Here is an 18314-nt window from a genome sequence, read left to right as displayed (position 1 = left end):
TAGCATAGGGAGATCAGTTCGGTGCTTTGTGACTGCCTGGAGGGTGGGCGGGAGGGAGACACAAGAGGGAAGAGATATGGGAATATATGTATATGTATAACTGATCACTTTGTTATAAAGCAGAAACTAGCACACCATTGTAAAGCAATTATAGTCCAATAAAGATGTAAAAAAAAAAAACAAAAAGAAACTATAACTATAAAGGTGTGTTAATGGTTACAAAATATAAAGAGATGTATTGATAATTTACAGCATCATTAACATTAAAGTGAGGGGAGAGAGAAAGGAGTAGTGTTTTTTTCAGTTATAACGTGCTGTATTACTTAACGTAGATCACATCTTCCATTGTTAATCCTCAAATATGCATTCATGGCATCGTTTTCAAAGGCTTCTGTCCATTCCCAACACAAAATATTAATGCACCCTCCACTGAAACCTTTGGTTTATTTTCAAACAGATCTGTGATGTAAACAACTTCATGCTCTGGATCTTATGGGGAATGGAGGCTCAGCTCACCTGAGGTCAGGTGGTCATGCCTTGCCCCCGGGGATTCCTGTGGGTCAAGTGGGCCCTGAGAGGAGAGGGGGCTAAAGGCCCTGAGGACTAAGGGTATTTTGGGGTAGATTTCTAAGGGTGACCCCTCACACAACCCTAAACCTTAAATACACCATGTGATTTCCACTAACCCAGCAGCATCTACCCTAGGCAACAACAAGGCCACACCTATTCCAGGAGGAGCTCAGCCACTAGGAAACAGGCCCTGGAAAAACTACTCAGTGGTCTCAGGTGTGCTATGCGTGATATCTCTAGCTCAGTGCTACTGAATACGGGCCTGAGGGAATAATATCTGCACCAATAAGAAAACTTGTTAAAGGTGCCATTTCATGAGCCCCACAGGAGAATCATAACTTACAGTGGGGCCCTGATTCCCTCCAAATTTGTGTGCACTTTAAAGAATCAGAAGAAATGTTTGCTATGTGGTTGCCATGCAGTTTCCCACTAGTATTACATGATGAGTATTTAGAAATTACATCACATGTGCCCTCCCCACAGAGTCTGTCTATTGATCTGGGTGGGAGCATCCATGTTGTTTTAACTCCAGGTGATTCTAAGTTTAGACCAGGTTTAAGCCCAAGGGCTGCTGGGTACATTGGTGAGAGTTGCTTCCAGTCTTTAGTCCCTTTGCCTTTGGGAAGACATCAGTGTCTGCTCTACATGGTATTGGAATGGGCAGGTCAGTGTAGCCCACTTAAGGAGTAGGGTTTTTGTATGCAATTGAAGTTAAATTGTCACTTTAAAATAGATCAGTATAACTATAAGATGTTTTACATAATACACAAGGTAACTGCAAAGAAATTGAACAAAAGAAAGTGAGAAACAAATCAAAACATGTCACTATAAAAAATCAATGAAACAAAAGGAGGGCAGCAAGAAAGGAAACAAGGGGCAAAATAAATACAATATAAGCATAAAACAACTTTTAAATGGCAGTGGTAAGTCCTATACTATCATTTCTTTAAAGATAAATGAATTAAACTCCCAAATCAAAAGACACAGAGTAGAAGAATGGAAAAAGAAACAAGATCCAACTGTATGCTGTCTACAGGAGACTCACTTTAGATATAAGGGTGTACATAGCCTGAAATGAAAGGATGGGTAAAGATACTGCATGCAAATGCTAACAAAAAAAGGCATCGGGGTGAGCATGCTTTTATCAGACAAAATAGACTTTATGCCAAAAACTGTCAAAAAGACACAGGAGGATAATATATGATGATAAAATAGTCAATTCACCAGAAAGAAATAAAAATTATAAATGTATATTCACCTAACAACATATTGCCCAAATATATAAAGCAAACACTGACAGAATTGAAGGGAGAAATAGGAAATAGTGCAAAAATAGTAGTTTTCAATACCCCACTTTCAATAATGGATAGAGAGCACCCAGACAGAAGTTCAATAAGGAACAGAAGACTTGAAAAACAGTATAGAACAATTGGACCTCATAGCCATGTACAGCACACTCTACCCAACAACAGCAGAATATACATTCTCCTCAAGTACACGTGAAACATTTTCCAGGATAGATCACATGTTAGGCCATAAAACAAGTCTTAAAATTTTTAAGAAGATTGAAATCATAACAAGTATTTTTTTTATAACCACAATGAAATGAAATTAGAAATGAATAGCAAAAGGAAGACTGGAAAATCCACAAAATATGTGGAAATTAGGCAATACCCTCTTGAACAACCAATGGGTTAAAGAAATCACAAGGAAGTTGGAAAATGTCTTGAGAGAAATGATAAAGAAGACAACATATCAAACTTATGGGATGCAACAAAAGCACAACTAAGAGGTTTACAAGTAAACCTCTAAGAAGTTTATAGTAGTAAATGCCAACATTAAAAAAAGATCTAAAATCAACAATTTAACTGTACACCTCAAGGGATTAGAAAAAACTAAACCCAAATTTAGCAGAAGGAAGGAAATAACAAAGATTAGAACAGAAATAAAAACAAAATAGAGGGTAGAAAAACAATAGAAAATATTAAAAACTGAGATTTTTAAAGATCAACAAAATTGACAAACTCTTAGCTAGACTAAGAAAAAAAGAAAAGACTCAACAAATATCAGAAATGAAAAAGGAGACATTACAACTGATGCCACAGAAATAAAAAAGGTTCATAAGAGACTACTCTGAAGAATTATATGCCAACAAAATGGATAACTTAAAAGAAATGGATAAATTTCTGGAAACATACAACCAACCAAGACTGAATAATGAAGAAATTTAAAAATCTGACAGACTTATAATCAGTAAGAACATTGAATCAGTAATAAAAAAATCTCCCAACAAAGAAAAGCCCAGAAGTAGAGGGCTTAACTGGAGAATTCTACCTAACATTTAAAGAATTAACAGTAGTTCTTTTTAAACTCCTCAAAAAATTGAAGAGGGAACACTTCCAAACTCATTGTATGAGACCAGCATTACATGATGTCAAAATCAGACAAAGATACTACCAGAAAAGAAAACTACAGAGCAATATCCCCAGTGACTATTATTGCAAAAATCCTTAACAAAATACGAGCAAAACAAATTCAACTACACATTAAAATGATCATAAACAAGTGGGATATATCCTCAGGATGCAAGGATGGTTCAACATGAAAAGCAATCAGTGTGATATACCACACCAACAAAATGAAGGACAAAGACCACATGAACATCTCAGATGAAGCAGAAAAAGCATTTGACAAAATTCAACACTCTTTAATGATAAAAACATTCAACAATCTAGTAATAGAAGGAAATTACCACAACATAATAAAGGTCATGTGTGAAAAGCACATAGCTAACATCATACTCAATGGTGAATAACTACAAGTTTTCCCTCTAAGATCAGAAACAAAGGAAGGATACCCACTCACACAACTTGATTCAACATAAAGCTGGAGTCCTTACACTTCCTGATTTCAAAACATGATACAAAGCTAATCAAAAATATTACAAAGTAATCAGAACAGTATGGTACTCACATAAAGACAGAGATATTGACCACTGAAACAGAATAAAGAACTTATAAATAAACCATCACCTATATGGTCAAATCTTTGATAAAGATACCAAGGCTATACAAAGGGGATAGGATAGCCTCTTCAACAAATGATTTTGGTAAAACATTATTTGCACATGTGAAAGAATGAAATTGGACCTTTACCATATACCATACACAAAATCAACTGAAAACAAAAACCCCTAAATCTAAGACCTGAAACTAAAGAACACCCAAAAGAAAATGGGAAATATTTCATGACACTGGATTTGGCAATTATTTCTTAGTTGTGACACCAAAAACACAGGCAACAAAAGCAAAAATAGACAAATGGGACTACGTCAACTTAAAACCTTCTGTGAAAAAAAGGGAACAATCAACAGAGTGAAAAGACATCCTACAGAGTCAGAGAAGTTATTTTCAAACCATATATCTGATAAGGGGTTAATATCCAAACTATATAAAGAACTCCTGTAACTCAACAAGAAAAACATACAATTCAATTAAAATGGGCAAAGGACTCGAATTAGGTGTTTCTCCAGAGATACACAATTGGCTTATAAGCGTATGAAAAGATGTTCAACATCACTACTCATCAGGGAAATGCAAGTCAAATCCACAATGAGATATCACTTTACAACTGTTAAGATAGCACTATGCAGCACCAACAGGAAAATAAGTGTTGGTGAAGATGTGGAGAAATTGAAACCTTTGTTCACTGTTGGTTGAAATGTAAACTGAGGTAGCTGCTATGGAAAACGATATGGAGTTTCCTCAAAAAATTAAAATTAGAATTACCATATAATCCAGCAATCCCATTTCTAAGCACGTATTCAAAAGAATTGAAAACAGGATGTCAAAGGTGTTCCATGTTCATTGCACATCCATGTTTATTGCAGCATTTATTCACAGTATCCAAGAGGTGGAAGCAACATAAATGTCCATCAAAAAATGAATGGGTTTCTTAAATGCATTGTATACAATGGAATACTATTTAGTTTAGCCTTAGAAAAGAAGGAAATCTTTCTATTACATGGATGAACCAGAAAGAAATTATGCTAAGTGAAATAAGCCAGTCTCAAAAAGACAAATACTGCATGATTCCACTTATATCAGGTACTTAGAATAGACAAATTCATAAAGACAGAAGACAGAAAGGATGGTGGTTCTCAGGAGAGAGGGTAAAAGGGAGTTGTTGTTCAATGGATGTGGAGTTCAATTTTTCTAGATGAAAAAATTCTAGAGATTTGCTGCACAACAATGTGCATATCGTTAATACTATTGTATTATACACTTTAAAATGGTTAACATAGTAAACTTTGTTATGTGCTTTTTACCACAATAAAAAAAATCAATATGTAACTAAAAGTTACCATAACTGAAAATAAGAACTAAATAAATTGGCTTAACAGCATGTAGTGACAGCTGAAAAAAGGATTCATAATCTGGAAGATAGTGAGTAGAAAATATCTAGATGGAATCACAGAGAAAAAAGAAAACCATAAGAGATATACGATACTTGGTGAAGAAGTTTGAACATATATATAACTGGAGACACAAACAAAAGAGAGAGAGAATAAAGCAGAATAAATTATTGAATGATAATGGCTCAGATTTTTTCCATTGAGAACACAAATTCAAAATGTGCTAAAAACTAAAAGCAGAGTAAATAAAAGGAAAACCATCTACACAGATTGTAGTAAAACTGATGAAAACAAAGGGTAATGAAAAAATTCTCGAAAGCGGCCAAGGTGGACACTTTACAATAAAACAAACAGTAATAAGATTGAGAGTTGATATTTTAACAGAAATGGTGAAAAGAGAAGGTATTGGTATAAAATCTCTATACTACTGGGAAAAATGCTAATATAGAATTTCATACTTAGCAAAAATATTCTTCAACTATAAAGGCAAATTTTTTTTCAAACAAATGTTGAGAGAATTAAAGTGAATACTTTAAATAGAAGGAAAACAATACCAGATAGAATAATAGAAATGCAGAAATTAAATAATAACAACAGAAAAAGGTAAATGCAAGAATAAACCTAAATAAATAGCAATAATATTATGTTTTGGTATAAGTATTAAAATGTCAATAATTTTTAATAATATTGTGATGTAGAATGAAAATATATCATAATGCTAGCACAAAAGGTGGGAGAAAGGAAAATAGAGATAAAATATTTAACATTCTTGCTTTGTCTGGGTAGGTGTCAAATTAACAACTGAAGGATCAACAATTTAAGGGTCAGTTTTGTAATATCTGTGTTAGCCACTAAAATAATAGTGCAAGAATATAATACTCAAAAACTAATAAAATAGAGTAATATTTTAAAATGTGATTAATCCTTAAAAGGACAGAAAAGAGAGAGAAAGAAGACAGAATTGGTTAGACAAATAGAATATAATTGTGAGGTTGGCAGATTTAAATTCCAGTGTATCAGTAATTACACTAAATATAATTTGACTGTATTCTGCAGTCATAAGCAAAGACTGTCAGTCTAAATAAAAAAAATTCTAAATCACTTATGAGACACATTAAGTATATGTATGCTAAAAATTTGAAAGTAAATACATGAAAAATTGTAACATGAACAATTTAAAATTTTGGTACATCTCTACTTATATCTACTTATACCAGTAGTTTTCCATTGCTGCATAACAAATCACCACAAACTTAACAGCTGAAAACTCATTTATTAACTCACAGCTCTATAGGTCAGACATCTGGCACTGTATGATTGAGATATTTGCTCAGTGTACCATAAGACTGAAATCAAGGGGTCAACAAGGCTGAGTTGTCATTTGGAGGTTCTGAGGGAAAATCTGCTTCCAAACTCATTGTTTTTATTAGAAAAATTTAGTTCCTTGTGGTTGTGGGACTGAGCTCCCAATTTCCTTGCTAGGTGTCATGGGGGGAGAGCATGTTAGCTACCTAAGTCTGCCTGCATTTCTTGCCACGTGGCCCCTTCTTACTTCAAGCCAGTAACAATGCATCTAGTACTTCTGATGCTTCAAATTTCAAAATTCTTTCATCTTTGACCTCTAGATCTATATTTATAGGTTTCATGTGATAGGTTCACCCAAATAGTATCCTTTTCTTAAAGTCAACATAATATAACTGTCATGGGAGTGATATATTCTCTATTATATCCATAGTCCCAGAGAATATACAGGATTATCCAGAAGGCAGGAATCCTGGGGAATATTTTAGAATTCTGCCTACCACAGTAAACTTTAAAGCAAGAAGCATTATCAAATGTAAAAGGGACTATTTTAAAATAATAAAAGGATGAATCCATAAGAATTTTGAGTTCAGGGCCCCAAAATACACAAAGAGATAGACAATTCTGCAATAAGTGGAAGAAAATATAACAAACCTCTCTCTGCAACTGATTTTAAAATTAAAGGAAAAATCCATAACAATAAAGAAAGTTTTGAACAGCATGATTAATAAGTCTGACTTAACTGACATATTTAAAACATTACACTCTACAGTTCAAGAATGTACATTCTTTTCAAGTGCACATGAGACACAGGCCAAAATTGACCATATGCAGGACCAGAATAAAAGTGCCAATAAATGTCACAGGATTGTAATCATATATAACATGTTCTCTGACCACAGGGGAATTAAACTAGGAACGAATGACAAAAATATATAAAGAACATTCACAAGTTTTCAAAATTAAACAGTCTATTCCCAACTAGCTTACTGGTTAATAAGCAAATCACAATGTAAAATTTTAATATATCACAAACAGAAAGATAGTGAAACTAAAATATAACATGTGGATAAATCTAAATTTATGTTTAGAGGTAAGCTTATACCCATGTTATATGTTTATATAAGTTAATATAAATTTATACCCATGTTAATAAGAAGATAGTGAAACTAAAATATAACATGTGGATAAATCTAAATTTATGTTTAGAGGTAAGCTTATACCCATGTTATATGTTTATATAAGTTAATATAAATTTATACCCATGTTAATAAGAAGACTAAAAATTTAATGATCTAATTATCTATCTTAAGAAGTTAAAAAGGATAAAAAATTATTCCCCCAAAAGTAAAAAGGAAAATAATACTGTTAAGAACAAAAATTAATGAAATAGAAAGAAAATGTACAATAGCAAAGATTTACAAAGCCAAAGTTGGTTTATGGAAATAAATAATAAAGTTGCTAAAGGTATGTACAAGATTGTCAAGAAACACAGAAGAAACAAAATGGAACAATCATAAATTTATGGAAATCAAGCAACACACTCTTAAACAACCAACAGACCAAATGAGAAATCACAAGGGAAATTAGAAAATACTTTGATATAAATAAAAAGAAAAATAATAGCATGGAGATGTAGCAAAAACAGTACTCATAGGGGAATTTATAGCTGTAATCACCTACATTAAAGGAAGAAGAAAGTTCAATAACCTATTTTACACCTTGAGGAACTAGAAGAAAAACTGAAACCAGCAGATATAAGAAATAATAAAAATTCGAGCAGAGATAAACAAAACAGAGAATAGAAAAGCAATAAAGGAATTCAATGAAACCAAAAGTTTGTTCTTTGAAAATTTCAACAGAATTGACAAAACTTCAGTTAGAGTGACTCAAGAAAAAAAATGGGGGACAATTATTAAAATCACAATGAAAAATGAGTATAATACTGTCAATCTTACAAAAATAAAAAGGATTATAAGAGAATACTGTAAACAGTTCTATGCCAACAAATTAAATAACCTAAATGAATGAATAAATTCTGAGAAATTCACAAACTATCAAAACTGACTCAAGAAGAAATAGATAATCTGAACAGTTTTATAACGAGTAAAGAGATTAAATCAGTAATTGAAACCTTCCATCAAAGGAAAGACCAGGACCAGATGGCTTTGTGATGAATTCTATCAGTCATTTAAATAGGTAACACCAAATGCTTTTCAAACTTTTCCAAAAAATAGAAGGGAAAACGTCCTAACTCATTATCTGAGGCATCATTCTAATACCAAACTAGACAAAGACACTGAATGAAAAGAAAACTGCAACAATATTCCTTATAAATATAGATTCAAGTATACTAAACAAAATATTAGCAAACTGAATCTTACAGCATATTAAAAGGATTATAAACTGTGATCAAGTGGAATTTATCCTAGGAATACAAGAGTGTTTCAACATATAAAAATCAATGTAATACCCACACTAATAGAATAAAGGGGAAAAAACACATAGTCATCTCATGCATAAAAAAAGCATTTGACAAAATTAAACACCACTTTCACGATTTAAAACTGCAACATGCAGAAAACTAGGAGCAGAATGGAACTTCCTTAACCTGGTAAAGGGCATTTTTGCAAAACGCACAGGTAACGTCATATTCAATGGTGAAAGACTAAAAGCTTTCCCTCTGAGATCAGGAACAAGACAAAGATTTCTGCATTTGCTACTTCTATTTCTTATTGAACCAGAAATTCTAGCCAGAGGAGTGAGGCAGGAAAAATAAAAGGGCATTTGCAAGAAAAATAAAAGGGCATTTGCAAAAATGCCCTTTACCAGGTTAAGGAAGTTCTATTCTACTCCTAGTTTTCTGAGTGTTGCTGTTGTTGCAGTTTTAAATAAAAGACATCACAATGGAAAGGAAGAAGTAAAATTATATCTATTTGCAGATGACATAATCTTATATATATGTTAGTGTGTTTCTATATACTAACAATGAACAATCTGCAAAGAAAATTAAGAAAGCAATTTTATTTACAATAGCATCAAAAAATAAAATACTTATAAATAAATTTAACCAAGGAGATAAAAGTCTTGTGCACTGGAAACTATAAAACTTTGCTGAAAAAAATTAATACACAAATAAGTGGAATCATTCCATGTTTATGAATTAGAAGGCAATATTATTAAGATGGCAGTATCTCAAAGTGATACAGATTCACTACAATTCATATCAAAATCCCAATGATCTTTTTGCAGAAATGAAAAAAGTTTATCCTAAAATTCATATGAGGTGGCAAGTGACCCAAAATAGCCAAAATCTTCTTAAAATAGACCAAAATTGAAGGACTTACACTTCTCAATTGTAAAATTACCTACACAGCTACAGTAATCAAAACAGTGTGGTACTGACATAAGATCAGATTTATAATTTAATGGAATGGAAGTGGGAGTCCAGAAATAAAACGATACATCTATGACTAATTGGTTTTTCACAATGGTGTCAAGCCTATTTAATGGGGCAAACAATAATCTCATCAACAAATGGTGTTGGGAGAATTGAATATCCACATGCTAAAGAATAAAGTTGGACCCTTATTACCTCCTAGCATATACAAAAATTAACTCAGATGTGGTCAAAGATGTAAATTTACAGCTAAGACTATAAAACTCAAGAAAACAGGGATAATATTTCCTGAATATGGCTGTGGCTCTTAGATATTACACCAAAACATAGAAATTATAGGAAATGGATGCTGGATTACTAGCATGGCAGCTCAGACAGCAGGAGAATTTTCAGGGAAAAAAAAAGGAAGCAGAAAAATGCTCCTAAACACCAAGGGGCTCCTCTATGGAACCCATGACCAAGTCAATAAAAAGCAACTCCTGTCTCCCTTCCCCAGTCTCTCTGGCTTTCTTTTCTATTATCTACCTGCTTCATCCCAGCCAGAAGAGAGCCTGTAAGCTCCCCATCTGTCTTCAGAGCAAAAGAGCTTGGACACCAGGAAGAATAGGCTGTAAGATCACTTCCTTGGGAGGGTGGCTCAGTGCCCTCACTCCTGGCTCCATTCCAGTTCAGCAGAATCTTGCTGTGGGATATTTACCCACTCCTTTGCAGGCCATAGAACTGGCCCAACTATGAGCAGTAGCAGCTCTGCCAACATGAGAAAGGGGCAGCAGTTTTCCTAGTTTTAGCTATGCACTCAACCCTTTAACGGCCCATACACAGCTCAGGCTTCATGCAATTATGCATTTAATAAATGTACTGAAGAAAAAGGGGAAAAAGCATAAGCAACAAAGAAAAAAATAGATAAAATGGTCTTCACTATCAGGTGAAAAGGTAACAGTGAATGGAAGAAACTTTTAAAAATCATATATCTGATAAGGGTTTAGTATTCAGGATATATAAAGAACCCTTACAGCTCAAAAACAAAAAGACAAATATACCAGTTTTTTAAAAGTGGGCAAAGGATTTGTATAGATTTTTTTCAAAAAAAGATATACAAATGGTTAATGAAAAGATGCTCAACATCATTAGTCATTGGGGAAATGACGATTATTTGTAGACGATTTCTTATAGAATTACCATTATACCTATTATCAAATAATGATACAACTCTAGATAGGTTTAAGGATTTGCTTTTTATATTTTTATGCTCAACTTTAATTCCGCTATGATATTCATTTCAAAATTATTTTAATGTAATCTAACTCAGGTCTCTTTATTCAGTGAAAACAATTTTATATAAAATTATACTGTTCATTCTTCACAGATCAGTTTTCATTGTTATTACATATAAAATATTCTTACAATAAATCTAAGTAATTATTGTCTTTTTCTAAAATTTAGATTCTTGTGTGGTATTTAAAAAATAAACCATTGTTTTAAGCTTAGAAATGGTTTAGCATACATTAGTTTTCATTGAAATGATATTTTTAAACCAAATTTTAATAGTAATTCAAGTTTTTATACATTTAGAACAATTATGATTTTTATTTACCATACTTAATGCTAATTTATTTCTTATCTAGTCATGCAGATGGATCGATAAAGTTTTGGGATGCTTCTGCAAGTAAGTTTTAAGTTTCTCCTTATATTACAGAAAACAGTTAATATTTACTCATAGCCATTGACCACTTTTTAGTTTGGACAGTTAATATTTTTGATACATATTTAGCATACACATATGGCTGTGTTACAAAAATGCATTTCCTATATTATTGAATCAGTCTAAAGTATTATCTCTACTGTACTTTTATGATATAAACAGACACAACTGAAATCACTCTTTATCAGCAACCTATTATATTTATGAGGTAATGTACATTGGAAAAAGTACCAAACTTTGTCAGACTAACTCTTTTCAAGGAATTTCCTTCACCTCCTCACTCTTAGAAAAGTGCTTTTATCCCACTAGTCTTCACTTTTCTTTGCCACTTGTCTACCAAGTCCGTGAGAATCAAAAGAAATAATTTGATAAATGTAAAACTTCTTTTGAAATCTTGAGAATTACATAATTTAAGGACTACAGGTACTCTGTTCAATGTTGAAGGGCATGCAAAGATTTAAGACTTGATTATACCCATACATACCCTTCAGAGAACTTACAGGGCAAACAATATGATAAGAACTCTAAATGTAGTACAACCCAAATTCTATTTTTTATCGGAAATGGGAGATTTATTTGAACCAGGTAGATCCAGGAAGGGTATTTTGGTGGGGTGACATTTAATGTGAGTTTTGGGAGGTAGTTAAGATTTTGATAGTCAGGACTAGGAGGAGAAGAAGTGAGCAATGTCTCTAAGTTTCTGAGTAACCATCAAGATAGAGATAACTCTTTGGAAATAAGGATACAGAAGAGTTCTGGAAGTTTGGATTTTGTTGGAACACCAGGAAATTCAAGTAAAACTGTCTATCAGGTAGGGAGAACAGTCAAGAATGGTAACTAATTAAGAAGCAGCATAGAAGTGATACTTGAAGCTATAGAAGTGAACTGAGAAAGACTGATAAACAGAAAAGCAGAGGGAAGAAGGTTGAACATTAGTGATAATCTTCGTCTGCAATCTAGAGTCCTTTAGCAGTGGAGCAAAGCATCAGCAAGAGGAAATGATTAAAAGATTTAAAGCCATGAAATCTGAGGGCCCTTTCTGACCTCACACAATAAAGATCAATTGTTCAGGGGGAAATTCCAAGGGACAACAGATTTTTTATTTTTATGAACCTTTTCATGTAAATCTGAGTTTGTTCCACGAACACAGTTAATTGTATAGTTACAATTACAACGAGCAAACATCTTTGCTCGTTTTCCACCACCTCAGAGTCACTCCTTAGCTTCTAAAATGTGAGAAGACACTTTAACACTTTAATGACTGAAGTGCATACCACCCTTAAGCATGCACGATAATATTTTAAGAAGTTAATTTTAAATAAAATATTTTATTACATTCAGAACATATGTTGCAGAGGTTTGCAGCATGTTTAATATTTTTACTGTAATCAATTATAAGGGCATATCTCCAAATCGATGGATGTCATTGGAGAAATATCACTTAATTTGCCAATTTTGTGGGATAAGGTCCAGTACAGGAAATGAGGTTATACCGAATTTGAAAGTTGAGTTTATGTTAATATGTGTACCGTTGACCTTGAACAACATGGGAGTCAGTCAGATTGTGCCAACCCTCTACACAATCTGAGCATAACTTATAGTTGGGGCATAATTTATAGTTGGCCCTCACTATACACTATTTCTCTGTATCTGTGGTTCAGCATCTGAGGATTCTATCAACCTCAGATTGTGTAATACTGTAGAATTTACTATTGAAAATTATCTGAGAATAAGTGGACCAATGCATTTCAAACCCATACTCTTCAAGGGTCAACTGTATTCATCTTCAGTTGCTGAGTATTAAATTACCACAATTTAGCAATTTAAAACAAAATCCATATACTGTCTCACAGTTTCCGTGTGTCATGAATCTGGTTCAGGTTAGCTGAGTTCTTTGCTCAGGGTCTCAGAGACTGCAGTTGAGGTGTTGGCTAGGACTGCAGTTTCACCTGCAGCTCAGAGTTCTGTTCCAAGCTTTTGTGGTTGTTGGCAGAATTCATTTTCTTGCAGCTTTAAAACTCGTGATTTGTTTCTTCAAGGCCAGCAAGGGAGTGTCTCTCTAACTTCAGGGAAGGCCCTGATCCCTCTTTTAAAGGGCTCACCTGGTGCTCACTTCGGCAGCACATATACTAAAGGGCTCACCTGATTCTGTCAGGCCTACTAAGGATAATCTCTGTTGATTAACTCAAAGTTAAATAATTATGTCTGCAATATTCTTTAATATTTCCATGTCACATCAGGCTTACAGAAAAATCATAAAAACATACTATGAACTGTTGTATAGCCTTCAGCCAGATTCCCCAAATATCTATGTATGCATGTGTTCCCTTCACCCGCCCTCCTCTCAATCTAGCACTTGCTCGCTCCCTCTCTCTCTCTTCCCTTCCCTCCCGCTTCCTCCCTCCCCCTCCCTCCTGTCCTCCCCCACCCTTTAGTCTTCCTCTCTTCCCTCCATTTTCACACACACACACACACACACACACACACACACATATACATATATATATATAGCTTTTTATAATCATTTGAGAGTAAGTTGCAAACATCATGCTCCTCTAACAGTACATGCCCCCCTAAATACTTCAGTGTATACGTCCTACAAACAAGGGCATTCTTCTATATAATCGAATTATAGTTATCAAAATCAGGAGCTTAATATTAATACAATACTATTATCTAACTTCCACATCTGACTCCGTTTTAGCCAGTTGTTCCAATAATATCTCTCATAATAAAAGAAAATCTAGGATTATTTGTTGGATTTAGTTATCATATCTGTTGAGTTTTCTTTAGTCTGGAATGGTTGCTGAGTATTTGAAATTGACATTTTTAGGAGTTCAAGCCAGTTATTTTGTAGAATCTCTTCCAATTTGTGTTTGACTAATGTTTCTCATGATTAGGTTCAGATTATGCACTTTTGGCAGGAACTCCTAGAGTTTTAGAATGTTTCTCAAGGATCCTTTGTAGAATCAGAGCTTTTATATAGCGGAGTTATCATCAGGTTCTAAAATGGAAATAATATTCCCCCAAATAAATATTCCCCAAAACAATTCACAAAACCAGACTTTTTTAGCAATTACAACTGACCATTTCCTAACACAGAGCCACTCAGAAAAGATTCTTTCTAAAAGAGTCCAGATCATTGGACTCCCAATATTACTAACTGGTACTGGTAAATTACAAATGTTTCTCATCTGAAGGAGTGTCTAAAAATCTGTTGAGAGGAATAAACCCTCGAAGAATAGCATCAACCTCTCATCTAACAATCAAAGGAAAAAATTGTGAAATAGTATTGAGGAGTCCCCCTTAAGAGAGAAGTAGGCTCAGTAGTTTCATTTAAAAGTTTCTGAACCCAAGTATTTTTGTCAATAAACAAGGATAAAAATACTCACTTCGCAGGACTTTTCTGAGGAGCTCATGAGACAATGCATACAAAGGTCCTACATGTTCTTTGGTATGTAGTATATGTTCAATAAATGTTTATTTTTTCCCTATAGTCTTCCTCCAGCTAAATGGTACTGATATGAGAGCATGACATTGAATGATTCCTTGTTAAAATGTAGTTTATTTTGTTCAGTTGGGTTTTACTTTTGTGATTTAATACGTATATTTAAAAGGCTTCGACAACATCTATGAATTAAGTTCAAATTAGAAGATAACTATGATTCAATATCTTATAGTAACACTGCAGATGCTGTACAAGCTAAAAACTTCAAAAGTGTTTGAAAAACAGAAGGTAGGAGAAGGAAAACAAACATGTGAAATTGTAGAGGAAGATCCATATGCCATTCAGATGATCCACTGGTGTCCAGAGAGCAGAATATTCTGTGTATCAGGAGTCTCTGCATATGTCATAATTTATAAATTCAGCAGACATGAAATTACAACAGAAATAGTGGTAAGTCATTTAAAATTTAACTTTCACACTTAGAGTTATTAAAAGAAAACAGTTATCATAGATCTTAACTAGTGCTTGGTATGGTTTTAAGCCACCAAGGGTACAGTATGTGGCCAGTAATCCAATTCATAGAATTTTTAATTGTTCTTGTTACTTATTATAACATATTAAAAAAAAATTTGGCTTAAAATGACAAAAACAGTTCTCTATCAAAATTTAGTATTATTAAATAGGATAGATTGTGCCTATAGGTTTTATATAGATAGTTACTGATTTATTTTATATATAAATGTCAAATTAATGCAAGCTTTGTTCTATATCTTTATTAAATTTTTAAAAAATTTATCTTTTTGCCAACTAATTGCCATAAATGATTATTTCTCAACTACAATAAGATTACTTTGAATGATTTTTTAAATAGCAACATATTTGTAGGGTGGAAATAATTATGGGCCTGCCTTACGTAATCTTAATTTTTAAACTGATGAAATAATTTAATTATTCAAAATAATGATGCTCTCATGGGATAAATTAAATCTAACTTAAGGCACCTATAGATAATGGGTCTTCTCTACCCAGTCCATTTTACCATTTTATCAGAAAATAAAGATTATCTATTAAAGGCCTATGTATAACTGTTTTTACCTCAACGGCTAAAATTAAACATTGCCCTTAAAGTATATATTAGTTAAAACCCAGGCTTTGGAGTCAGATGAGCCTAGCTTCTAATTCTGGCTTTACCAATGAATATCTGTGTGATTCTGAACAAGTCACAAGGCCCATTAGTCAGTAGTACAGTCTGGGTAAGTCTCAACTTCATCACTCATATAACTTCCTGTGTAAATAAAATAGAAAAACAGAAAATAATCATAAACTAGAAATTGTAATGCCACTTTCATAGAGTTCTTGTGATGATTATATAAAGTCATTAGCAGAGTGTCTTAGTAAGCACTCAATAATTGGTAATTGTTATTGTCACCAGAGGTTTTAAGTTTTAAGATAATTATGACAATCATTTTGATAATATTGCTGTATTCACTACTCCATAATTACACTTTTTGTAAGCAATTGTTTTTAATCTCAAAAATGCTTATTTTTACATTGAAAAGTGAATGTTTGTTATAAAATAGATTTTATTTGAGCATTGAATGCAGTCATAAAGTAATTTAAAAACATTTTCAGCTTTAAAAAAAAAGGGTGTGGATCACCTTTTTATTCCAGTATAAATTATCATATGTTTTTCATTAAGCAATTCTGACCAAGCTAATGAAATTATATAAGAGCTAAACTAATGAAACAAACAAAAATATGGAATTTATTTTGGAAAATTTATACTGAAGTAATTCAAAGTCAAGATTGAATGAAGGTTTTTTAAAGCTAAGAAGCTTTGTACAAATAACAATTTGTGTGTTGCGTGTGTGTGTGTTTTTACAGACACACACATCCAATTTAGTTTCTTTCATTGGAATAACCATGACCAGTTTCTCCTTTTATTTTATCATATATGGAATTGTAATTTATACTTTATCTTAAGGAATATTTATTATACAGAAAATTTATCTCCACTGGTAGGTATTTTCTTATAATTCTGAAGAATTAAAAAACATTTTAAGGACTTCCCTGGTGGCGCAGTGGTTAAGAATCCGCCTGCCAATGCAGGGAACATGGGTACAAGCCCTGGTCCAGGAAGATCCCACATGCCGCAGAGCAACTAAGCCCATGTGCCATAACTACTGAGCCCGTGTGCCACACAACTGCTGAAGCCCACGTGCCTAGAGCCCATGCTCTGCAACAAGAGAAGCCACCGCAGTGAGAAGCCCACACACCACAATGAAGAGTAGCCCCTGCTCGCCACAACTAGAGAAAGCCGTGCACAGCAACGAAGACCCAACACAGCCAAAAATAAATAAATTTATTTATTTTTTTAATTTACATTTTTTTGTGAATGCCACTGAATATTCTATATAATTTATTATTTAATTCAGTTTGGGGTATCTCAACTTTACTATGAATTGAACTAATTAATCTGAAAAAAATAATGAATAATTACTGAAAGAGTACCAGATATTTTAATGTGATTGTTATGAAAATCTAGGTTAAATCAAAACTTGATTTTTCTTTTTTTAAGTCATTAGAGGTACGACTTCAGTGTGATATTGAAGATATTATTACGCCAGAACCAGACACAAGTCCTCCATTTCCTGATCTCTCATCCCAGCTTCCTTCTTCAAGGAGTCTTTCTGGGAGCACTAACACTGTGGCTAGTGAAGGAGTAACGAAGGATAGTATCCCATGCCTCAAGTAAGAGTTGCTACCAAATTTTAAAACAATTTTACATGTTAATTGTATAATTCATTGAAACTGTACCAAATAAAATCATCCTCCTCTTTTATTAAGTTGTTGTCAAGTGGTCTACAGTCCACCAAGGGGTACCTTTGTCTTCTTTTTTTGGAATATCTATGAAGAGGGCACAATATTTCCATTCTTCATTACTAATTAATATATTTCCTTCCCTGACCGACCCTAAAGAAAACATAGCTTTGATAGAATGGGAAAACGTTTGGCAGAGCAGAAACTTGCCACTTGCCTGGTACTTCTCAACTGATAAAGTATTTTTAGGGAACGTCTTCAGCCTTCTTGTAATCCAAAAGTTAAACCATGTTTACTACAAGAATACTATGTCAGAAAAAAGGCTTTTTTTCTCTCATGGTTACTAGGATATTGCATAATATTTCTTTCTCTTTTTTCAACTGATACTATTTTGTAATAAACTGCATTGTCTCAGTATATCTAAACAAATTTAGTGTCATGCTCAAATAAAACTTAAAGTTAATCAAGCCTATAGTGATGTTTATCTTGTTTTTATGCTTTCTGGTAATAGGGTACAAAAGAATGCAGTTTCCTTAAGTTACCACTTACTGCTTCTACATCGTCAAACCAAATGTTTCTAGTATTAGCTGGTTGGAGAATTTAGCCTAAGCAAGGAATTTCTCTGAGCCTCATATGAAACTATCTGAGTCTGCTACTC

General features: G+C 33.2%; 1 protein-coding gene across 4 annotated transcripts in view; it reads left to right on the top strand.

Moving 5' to 3' along the window:
* The window catches only part of STXBP5L (syntaxin binding protein 5L), a gene marked incomplete at both ends in the record, with an annotated part of 357252 nt that overhangs the window by 205254 nt on the left and 133684 nt on the right, over positions 1–18314 (top strand). For all 4 annotated transcript variants that reach the window (XM_082655376.1, XM_082655374.1, XM_082655375.1 and 1 more), the window contains 3 exons: positions 11312–11352; positions 15069–15286; positions 17415–17587. In XM_082655376.1, coding sequence (XP_082511502.1) covers positions 11312–11352; positions 15069–15286; positions 17415–17587 — 432 coding nt within the window. The remainder of the gene's footprint in view (positions 1–11311; positions 11353–15068; positions 15287–17414; positions 17588–18314) is intronic.

The sequence above is a fragment of the Grampus griseus genome, assembly GCF_964374135.1.
Source record: "Grampus griseus genome assembly, chromosome: 5".
In the NCBI taxonomy this organism is placed as follows: Eukaryota; Metazoa; Chordata; class Mammalia; order Artiodactyla; family Delphinidae; genus Grampus; species Grampus griseus.
The sequence above is the reverse complement of the archived record's forward strand: the minus strand, read 5'-3'. Positions and strand labels throughout refer to the sequence as shown.